Below are 11,367 nucleotides of genomic sequence, written 5' to 3' on the forward strand. Positions count from 1 at the left end.
CTGTTTGGGTTAGAAGGTATGATTTTTTGATAACATTAGCTGATTGTAGAAGCTAAGGTTGTTTGATAAATTAGCTGTTAGCTAATAGCTGTTTGGTATAATTTCTTTTCTCAAAAAGCTAATTGAAAATGATGTTTTGAGTACTTTTTTAATTTTAGCATTTTGGAATTACAAAAATTTATTAGCCAAACAACTAATAGTTGTCAAATAAGTCAAAATTGGCTGATAGGCTGATTATTTACCAAACAGGACAATGTTTAATGTATTTGAACTTTCGAAGTAAACAAGGATTAAATGTAAAATGGAAACAAATAATAATTAATTCATTATTTAAAATATAAATCAATTCAATTAATGCGCACATTTTTTCTGAAAAGTATTTGTCACATACATTAGTCAATGGTTTAGGCTGTACATTGGCAATATGATTGGCTAAAGTTTTCTAGAAACATCTTCAATGTATTGACCAAGTCTGCCAAAACCTAAAGCCAAGACCTCTTGAATTCACACCCTGGAAATGAGAAAATATTTCTTATGTTAGCTTTTCATTAATAACGAAATGTCTCAACCAAAATCCTTGAAACAAAATGTCAAATAAAATTTAATAATTGTAGTAATCCAATCAAAATTATATTTAATTGCATATATTTATCCATTAATTACAAACTATGAATAAATAAATAGGTGGGGAGGGAGGGTATGTCAAAGCACAGTAAAAAAAAATTTTAATTTTTTAAGACTAATAGTTATAAACTACTTAATACTTTAATAGTTAATATTAAAATATTAAATATTAACCTAAATACATCTAAAGTTTGAACAATTTAGGATTATTTCGCTCAAAATGATGTCGTTTTGAGTGAAATAACTCAAATTTTTTTTTTAAATAGAAAAATAGCTAATCGGCCTACTAGGCGTCGATGCCTAAGAGACTTAGGCGATTAGAGTCTAAGCTGTGCTTAAGCAGTCTATTCTGCCGCCTAGACCACCAATTATAGTTAGGGCGTAGGCGAAATTTTTGTAGCATTTTCTGTGTGTCATTGATACCAAATTTCTATGCGTTAATTAACTTCACGGTGACAATTTAGATAGAACGAAAACACAAAAAAAAAAATAAAAGAAAATGATAATTTTTAAAGAAAATAAGATAAAAAATGTGGAAAAGGTTCAAATATTAAAGAAATATAGGGATATATTTGAAAGCAATTTTCGTAAAGTATTATTTGTTCCGCAATATATTAAGACCTGTAAAATTAACCTTATTATATTAGAACCTATTTCATTAGCCCACAGTCTGACTACAAATGTCAAACAATGTATTTTATTCCCTATCCGACCTATTCCATCTCAATGGGCAAAATTTTTTCTTCCGAAAATTATCTAATAACAATGTGTATAATTAGAATATGAATCACTTGTCCACACGGCACTTAACTCTACATAATACTTGAAAGAAGAGACTAAGGTTTGAACTTTATAATATCACTCAATGTTAGAATTATGCTAAAAATAGGCAATTGGGGTTAGAAATTCAACTTTTTGGGAGAAGAATATAAAGCACATACTGTTGAAATTCGATATTTAATGATGTAGCAGAAGGATTGGCAATGGCAGCAAAAGCAGCATTAGAAAGAACCATTGTGGTTCCGGGCTTGGTAGGCCTAGAAACCGAAGTTTGAGCCCTGTCCACGATCTTTATCTGAATGGTTTGGTCTTTCTTACAAGCTTTGGGCAAAACCGAGCTTATGCAGCTCACCAAATACTGCCGCCCGCAAGACGCCCCATTGTCCCATATCCCCTCGCCGGCCGCCGCGAAGTAATTGCTCGACGGGAACTGCGAACGGTCGCTCCCGAAACAAGCCGTGGCTGCGCATACAAATCAAAATCCACATCAACTTTATATACACTTAACACTTCATTTGGTATTATATATATATTTCGGATGACGAGAGAAATCCCACTTTCTTTTTGTGAATAAATCCCGACTTGTGACCATGATTACAGTAGCGCCTAAGCGGTACGACACCTAGGCGGTACCTAAGCGGCGAAAATTAATTCGTGTGTGGGTGTATGCCATATATTATATTATATATATTATATATTATATATATCTCTTACTTCTATTACTTATATAAATAAATAAATTTAAATATATATAAATATAATAATAAAATTAAAAAGAACGACTCGTTCGAGTTAACTCGGCTAACTCTGCCGAGTTGGGCGAGTTAACTCGGCCAAATTCGGCCCAGTCGGTCACCAACTCGGCAGACTAGACGCTAGGCGGTCTCTTAGGCTGCCGGCCACCTAGGCGGACGTCTAGGGAGCAATTCGCCTCAGTCTAAGAGCGCCAAAGCAGGGATTTTTATAATAGTGCTTGTGACAACAACAAAGTAAATCAATTTAGGTTACTCATAGTTGATCAGCTCAAACCAAAGGAAAAGAATTCAAACTCGTGAACTTGTGGTTACAAGCGTTGATCTTAGTTGGGGTTATTATATATTTGTATTCCGGGATATGAAAATCGGAAAAATATGAAGAGACTTACGGGTGTACGGTGGACTGTACTGGCTTGTAGTGCCTATATCAGCGAGGGAAAGATGAAGGAGAAGAAAGAGATAGTAGAGAAGAAGAGGGAGCTTTGACATCGACGACATTGTTACGTTGATTGGCTAGCTAGTTTGAGCGAAATAATGCTCTATCAACATCATTTATCATTATATATTACATTATTATACAAGATAAGGCAAGTAAAATTTTAATCCAGATCAGCTCCTTATGTCGTTTTCTCTTTCTTTTTAAATATTTTCCATATATTTATTTATAAAATAGGACATTTAGTAAATTCACACAGTGGATGATGCTATAACAAAAAAATTTCATTAAAGTTACGTTATCGATAATAAATTTTATTTATTTATTAATTACCATTAATTAGTAGACTCACCCGGCCTTGAAAAGGAATCTACTTATATTATTTAGATTGTGAAGATTTCGGTAAAAAAATATCTCCCTATATCATGATAATCCTTTACTAATTGCCTTATGTCATTTTCTCTTTCTTTTTCGGAAAAATGACACTTTTCCCCCTATGTTACGTGCATATAGCACTTTCCCCCCTATGTTATTAAAGTGGCAATTTTTTCCCTAAAATGTTAAATAGACATTGTTACCCTTAAAAATAATTATTTCATTTATTTTTCTTCTCCAACAAATTATTATTTATATGTATAAATGATCACGATTCGGTTCGAACCTAACCAAACACTGTAACAGTCATACCGAAATAGTATGGACGGTTCTGGTTACGATTCAGAATCGAAAAATTTAAATTAAATAATTGTTGAACCGTGAACTAGAACTTAGCCACAGTCATATATAGTGAAAATGATCAAACACTTATTTTGATAAATCGGTACGATTCGGTTCCAATTTCGATTTTGAATCGCCAATCAAAACTTATGTATTAATTTATTTATTTTTATAATTTTATTTCTTATTTAAAAATAGTCTAAATTTAACAATTATTTTATTTTATTTTTCGGTTCTGAATCGTAACCGTAACCGTCTATACTATTTAAGTTCAATTGCTACAGTGTTCGATTAGGTTCGTATCGAACCATGATCTTCCATATATATTAGTAACAATTGATTGGAGAATAAAAATAAATGAAGTAGTTATTTTTAAGGGCAAAAATGTCTATTTAACATTACAAGGGAGAAAACTACTACTTTTAAAATAACTGAGGGGTGAAAAACAGCCACTTTAATAACACAGGGGAAAAAGTGCTATAAGCATATAACATAGGGGAAAAAGTGTCATTTTCCCTTCTTTTTAAATATTTTCCATATATTTATTTATAAAATACGAGATTTAGTAAATTCACACAGTGGACAATGCTATAACAAAAAATTTTCATTAAAGTTTTACGATAATAAATTTTATTTATTTATTAATTACCATTAATTAGCTGACTCACCTGGCCTTGAAAAGGAATCTACTTATATTATTTAGATTGTGAAGATTTCGGTAAAAAAATTCCTCCCTATATCATGATAATCCTTTACTAATTGCCTTATGTCATTTTCTCTTTCTTTTTAATTTTTTTTCCATATATTCATTTATAAAATAGGAGATTTAGTAAATTCACACAGTGGATGCATGATGCTATAACAAGAAATTTTCATTAAAGTTAACGTTATCGATAATAAATTTTATTTATTTATTAATTACCATTAATTAGCTGACTCACTCGGCCTTGAAAACGAATCTACTTATATTATATTACTTAGACTAGTAAATTACCCGTGCGATGCACGGATGAATTTTTTTATTATATATTTAGATAATTAAATTAAAGATGAAATTACAAACAATTCTAATATTTGAAAGTATACATTTCTTTGATTATAAGATTAGTGCAAAAGTATCACTCAATTAATTGAATATTAATTAAATAATACATGACTCGTTTGTCTGTAAATATCTTGGAAAATTTGATATTAAATATGATTTATGTAACTATATTCTTATTAAAATAAATATGAGAAAAAATGATAAATAATTTAATTGTAATTATTATAAAAATAAATCCAACGGGACATATTTAGCTTAATTACCATAATAATTATTAAAAAATTATTATTACGCAATTATAATAATATTTGTGTAATTATACTTTTATAACGTAAGTATATTTCTTTTCACCATATCGCCTTTATTTTTTTCCTCCTCATCCATATCTGAATGTGACAGGGTAATTGGGTACCCGACCCGGAACCGTTGTCATGACCAAGGCAGTTGCCGTTCAAACTACCCAAGACACCTCATTCCTCAGCATCAATGCGCAACGGTCCAACTCCCCAGCATTGATGGCCAACGTTCAGCTCCTCAGCCTTGATGATAGACGTTCAGCTCCTCAGCATTCAACACCTCAGGTATTGATGTCCAACGGTAAACTCCTCATCAATGCTCCGTTACTGAGCTGAGAGGAATAAAAAGACTCACAACCACATAGTGAAGGGGGGACTTCTGACGACACTTCTTACTGGAGAAGACTACACTCAACTCACCTTGTACACTGAGCACTGCCCTCAATATTGTACTCAAATACCAAAACACTGTACTCAACGCTATTCAAATACTCAATAATACTCAAATACATACCGGTAAACACATTATTACCGTCATTGGTGCTCTCGTTGAGAGCCGAGATCAGATCTCAGGCTAAATTTACAAAAATCTCAAACCACTCAGTTCATCTCATCACGAGCAATGGCATCTGGATCCAGCAGCTCGCATACACCTAGTTAGGTGAACAAGGGTCACCCCTCGGGTGATCTTCGTGAGCAACTCAACAGTAACCGTGGAGGTGACCTTCGCAGCCAACTTAACAACAATAACCGCAGAGAAGGTGACCTCCGTACCCAACTCAACAACAACCATGGTGGTGACCATACTCCCCTCCCAGCTGCTGCTCCCGCCCAGGTGGTGGACCTTCAGGCAGCAGCGCAGGTCATCTAACAGGCGGCGGCGACGATGGCCCAACTAGTCGCAGGAATGCAAAGCCAGATGTTACCGCCACCACCCCCTCTGGAGGAAGAAGTACAATCTCCGAGGCAAAACAGAACTCAACGACAGGAAGGTGGAACTCGACTAGTTTCCAGATCTGTTCGAGAGCGTCCGGCGGCTTCTAGATCTGCCCGAGATCGGCTGGGGGTGCAAGGATCCTCCAATAGAGGTCCCCGTGCCTAAGCAGGAAAGGCAGTAACCAAACGACCATCCGGAGAAAGGATGGGCGAATCTGGTGGATTGGCTCCGCGTCACTCCACTAGACACAAAACACCACAAGAAGGCCTGGTGGAAAAACTCCAAAGACAGATAGATGATTTGGAAAAGAAAGTAGAAGCAAGAGAACACTCACCAGAACCGGAGGTAAGAATGGCCGCTCCATTCTCTCCCGACATAATGGAAGTTCCTCTTCCAAAAGACTTTCGACTACCCACCATCAAGGCCTACACTGGCACTTCAGATCCGCGTACCCATATGACAAGATACAAGGCAGCCATGGTCATGATTGGGGCAAGCGATGCCATCATGTGCAGAGCGTTCTTGTCCACTTTGGACGGAACTGCTCAAGATTGGTTTAACACAATTCCGGACGGATCAATTCAAACTTTTGCAGAGCTATCCAAAAGTTTCTTGTCTTATTTCTCAGGGAGTATACAACATAAGAAACCATTCTCACATCTCGGTGGGGTAAAACAGGATAAGGGAGAAAGCCTGCGAGACTTCTTAAGCAAATGGAAAAAAGAAGTCAACAACGTATATGACTTCGATTCGAAGGCAGCAATTCTCATCTTCATCCAAGCACTGAGGTCGGGCGATTTCCACAAACAACTGAACACCCACCACCCACGCTCTTATGAAGAACTCATGAGAACGGCCAACCGGTACGCAGACGTAGAAGAGGCTGACAGGAGAAAGAAGGATGAGGAGGAAGGACGAAAGAGTCAGCGACCTGATAAAGCTGGTCCGCCCAGCCAGGCACCACGACAGCGACCTGATAAAGCTGGTCCGCCCAGCCAGGCACCACGACCAAGACCTGATAAAGCTGGTCCGCCCAGCCAGGCACCACGACCAAACCAACCACCCTCAACGAAGGGAAGAGATGAGCGACCTCGTCTCGCCCCACCCTCAACGAAGGGAAGAGATGAGCGACCTCGTCTCGCCCCACCGCGGCACTTAACACCGCTTACTCACCCGGTTAGCGTGATTCTAAGTCACGGTGAGGAAATGGGAATGGTGCATTTTCCCTCAGCACCATCATTCGTTGAGTGTCCGGGACAGTACCAGCATCAAAAAAGCCTACCCGACAATGTGTGGCGAAAGGAAGAAGATCCTGAGCCTTCAGCTTCCAACACCAAGAAGAGGAGGTGCGACCTGGGCGAGGAAGCAAGAAACAGTGAGCTAGAGGAAAAGTCCGTGCAACGCAAAAAACATGTAATTCGTTGATGGTCGGTAAAAAACTCTCCAATTTGGCCGAAATCAGTCCTCGGCCAAGTTTTCGGCCAAGTTTGGCCGAGGTCAGTCCTCGTCCAAAATTTTTAAAAAAAAAACAATAATAATAATATAATTGGCCGAGGTCAGTCCTCGGCCAACACTTGGTCGAGGCCTGACCTCGGCCAACACTTGGTTTGAAGTCAGCCACCTAATCAAGTGGCTCCTCAAGTAGCGTCACCTCATCAAGCTGGTGTCGCCTCATCAAGTGGCGCTGCTCCTCATCAAATAAAAAACTCTATTCCCTTATGGCCGGCACGAGATCCGATCTCGCTAGCTACCTGACGGGAGAGCTCACCTTTGACCGAGCCTACGGCTGATCGAAGTGAACTCACACACAGAGCGACAAAAAAAAAAAAAAAAACGCACGATCACGTACCGTGACCTCGGCACAGCGCCGAGGCGCGGTCACGTACAGCGTGACTTCGGACCAGCGCCGAGGTCACGCGACCTCGGCCCCGCGCCGAAGTAGCGTGGCTTCGGCGCTGGCCGAAGGCACGCTACCGCGTGACCTCGGCGCTGGCCGAGGTCACGCCATGGCGTGACTTCGGCCCAGCGCTGAGGTCACGCGACCTCGGCCCCGCGCCGAAGTAGCGTGACTTCGGCCCAGCGCCGAGGTCACGCGACCTCAGCCCCGCGCCAAAGTAGTCACGTACAGCGTGACTTCGGCCCAGCGCCGAGGTCACGCGACCTCGGCCCCGCGCCGAAGTAGCGTGACTTCGGCCCAGCGCCGAGGTCACGCGACCTCGGCACGGTGCCGAGGTAGGAAAACGTAAAAAAAAAAAAAAAAAAATTCCATCCAATAAAATTTCTTCTAGAATCCAACATACAAAATTTTTAGCACAAGTGTCAGGCTGATACTCCCTACCTACCTCCGCCATTCTCGCTAGCTAGGGAGTGGGGGGCTAGTGACAGGGTAATTGGGTACCCGACCCGGAACCGTTGTCATGACCAAGGCAGTTGCCGTTCAAACTACCCAAGACACCTCACTCCTCAGCATCAATGCACAACGGTCCAACTCCCCAGCATTGATGGCCAACGTTCAGCTCCTCAGCCTTGATGACAGACGTTCAGCTCCTCAGCATTCAACACCTCAGGTATTGATGTCCAACGGTAAACTCCTCATCAATGCTCCGTTACTGAGCTGAGAGGAATAAAAAGACTCACAACCACATAGTGAAGGGGGGACTTCTGACGACACTTCTTACTGGAGAAGACTACACTCAACTCACGTTGTACACTGAGCACTGCCCTCAATATTGTACTCAAATACCAAAACACTGTACTCAACGCTATTCAAATACTCAATAATACTCAAATACATACCGGTAAACACATTATTACCGTCAGAATGAATTAATTGTAATTATTATAAAAAATAAATCGAACGGCTCATGTTTAATTTTAAATATACTAATATTTTTATAATTATTAGTTTAATTAACATAATAATTATTAGTTAATTATACTAATATCTACAATTAATTCCTTAATTACCATAGTAATTACACGAAATAATATGAATGAATTTATTTTATTTTCATAGTATTATACCTTATACCTTTTATATATATATATATATATATATATATATATATATATATATATATATATTAAAATTTATTATATTAAAAAATTAAATGACTCATGTTTAATTTTAAGTATAATGTGTAATTATTATTTAATTACAATAATAATTATTAGTTAATTATATTAATATTTGTGCTATTAAGATATTCTTATTTATTTGTACATACAGTCGAATCAATCGTGCCCTTATTGCCACGCAGTACTGTAGACATTTATTTTATTGAGTAAAACAAAAGTTGGGGCCATTATGTGCATATTTTTTTATTATGTTGCTAAAACAATAAGATATAGTTGGAAGATGTGAAATTGGTAAGGTTATATAATTCTGAAATGCATGAATTATATAATGGTATTGAAATTGATTACATAAAAACTATATTAGGAAAAGTATAAAAACAACTAATCAAAGGAAAGAAAATGGTTTAATAATATTATGTGTATACTAATTTGTAGTATGGAACATTAAGAGTTTAATTACAATTAATTCATTATTATTCCTTAATTCTTAGGGAAAATGGCACTTTTCCCCCCTATGTTATGTGCTTATAGCACTTTTTCCCCTGTGTTATTAAAGTAGCAGTTTTTCCCCCTGAAATGTTAAATTGACATTGTTACCCTTAAAAATAATTATTTCATTTATTTTTCTTCTCCAACCAATTATTACTTATAGGTATGGATGATCACGATTCGGTTCGAACCTAACCAAACACTGTAGCAACCATACCGAAATAGTATGGACGGTTCTGGTTACGATTCATAACCGAAAAAACAAAATTAAATAATTGTTGAACCGTGAACCAGAACTTAACCACAGTCATATATAGTAAAAATGATCCAACACTTATTTTGATAAATCGGTACGGTCCGGTTCCAATTTTGATTTTGAACTGCCAATCAAAACTTATTTATTTATTTATTTATTTATTTTTATAATTTATTTCTAATTTAAAAATATTCTAAATTCAACAATTATTTTATTTTATTTTTTCGGTTCTGAATCGTAACCGTAACCATCTATACTGTTTAAGTTCAGTTGCTACAGTGTTCGATTAGGTTCGTATCGAACTGTGATCTTCAATACATATTAGTAATAATTGGTTGGAGAATAAAAATAAATGAAATGGTTATTTTTAAGGGCAAAAATGTCAATTTAATATTACAAGGGAGAAAACTACCACTTTTAAAATAATTGAGGGGGAAAAAGTGCTATAAGCACATAACATAGGGAGAAAAAGTGCCATTTTCCCTAATTCTTATATATATATATATATATAATACAAAAGTATAAAGCACCTTAATAAAATGTGAGAAAATGACTTAATTAGTAATATCTATATAGTAATTTATCTAAATATTGATTTAATTACCATATATAAAAACCTAATAAAAGGTGTAAAATTGTGTAGTAATATTTTATGTATACACTAATCAGGTCTGGTTTATTATTAGATTAATTTAATTAATTCCTCATTTCTTAATATTATAGTATATATACTAATTTCAGATACTAATATGTATGTTTTTTTTATTATGTGGCTAAAATAGTGAGATAAATCGGAAGATGTGGAATTGATAAGGTTATATAATTCTTGAAATGCATGATTTATATAGTAGTATTGAAATTGATTAGATAAAAAGTATATTAGGAAAAATAGAAAAATCAACCAAATAAAAGGTGAAAATTTTGTTTAATGAGTAATATATGTATAGTAATTTGTGTAATTATTGATTTAATTAACAATATAATTATTAGTCAATCATATTAAAATCTATTCAATCAATTCCATAATTAGAAAAATAACACTTCCTTAATTACATTTAATTTATACAATTAATTTCTTAATTCTTCAATTAGAATAATAATAAGAATAATAATTGTAATTAAAATTAATTAATTAATTGTATGGATTTTTTTAAAACTTATTTGCCATACAAGATTCGTTTATATTAAAATCTATTCAATTAATTCCTTAATTAGCAATAATTTCTTAATTATATTTAAATCTATTCAATTAATTTCTTAATATCAGAAAATAGTAATATCTATATAGGTGGGTTCTCTTCACTGAAACAAATAGCGGAGCTGTGGGTGCCTAAGGAGCATATTCACTTCTTCCAAACAACCAAATTCTCTTAAAACATTGTCCTCAAAGTGACGGCCAACAGAAAGCTGCTTTCCTTTATAGTTATCTACCGTTGCAAGTTGAATAGGTGTCAAGTGTCGCAATGACCTTGACCCCAGCTCTTGTATAGCCTGTTGAGCAGTAGCTTGTTGCCGTGTCCTAGATCGACTCGATTCTCCTACATCATGTTTTGATTTCTTTGCAATTTCTTTCGAGCGTCCCATCCTACAAATTATATAAATTATTATTCATGGTAATTGGCTTTAAACAAGTCACCATCATAATAGTGCAAAATTCCTTGTCAAAATAATGGATTTCAAACATATAGGGTTAAGAATTTTTGAAAATTTTGCCATAGTTTCTCCTATATTTTGGACAATTCTATCATAAGAATATCAACAATATCATTCCATTATCACACACATGCATAAAATCATCATAAGATATATCAATATGATAGTCAAATAAGAAGTCAACTACAAAAGTCAAGAATTTCAAAAAGTCAACTTCATCTTCTTCCCCAAATTCAAAATTAGGGTTTGAAATTGAAAATTTAATTTGGGCAATGTAGCATGTGAAAAATCAAATTGATGG

At 35.7% G+C, this 11,367-nt stretch overlaps 1 protein-coding gene across 1 annotated transcript; it reads right to left on the reverse strand.

Moving 5' to 3' along the window:
• Window positions 1–430: 430 nt before the first annotated feature.
• LOC116014440 (EG45-like domain containing protein) lies at window positions 431–2,672 on the reverse strand. Its single transcript, XM_031254502.1, has 3 exons — window positions 2,549–2,672; window positions 1,566–1,866; window positions 431–511 (listed from the first exon to the last, which is right to left on the reverse strand). The coding sequence occupies exons 1-3, from the start codon at window positions 2,655–2,657 to the stop codon at window positions 505–507; spliced, it is 417 nt and encodes a 138-aa protein (XP_031110362.1). The 5' UTR covers window positions 2,658–2,672; the 3' UTR covers window positions 431–504.
• Between the last annotated feature and the right edge of the window lie 8,695 nt (window positions 2,673–11,367).

Source organism: Ipomoea triloba, chromosome 1 (assembly GCF_003576645.1).
Source record: "Ipomoea triloba cultivar NCNSP0323 chromosome 1, ASM357664v1".
NCBI classification, from domain to species: Eukaryota; Viridiplantae; Streptophyta; class Magnoliopsida; order Solanales; family Convolvulaceae; genus Ipomoea; species Ipomoea triloba.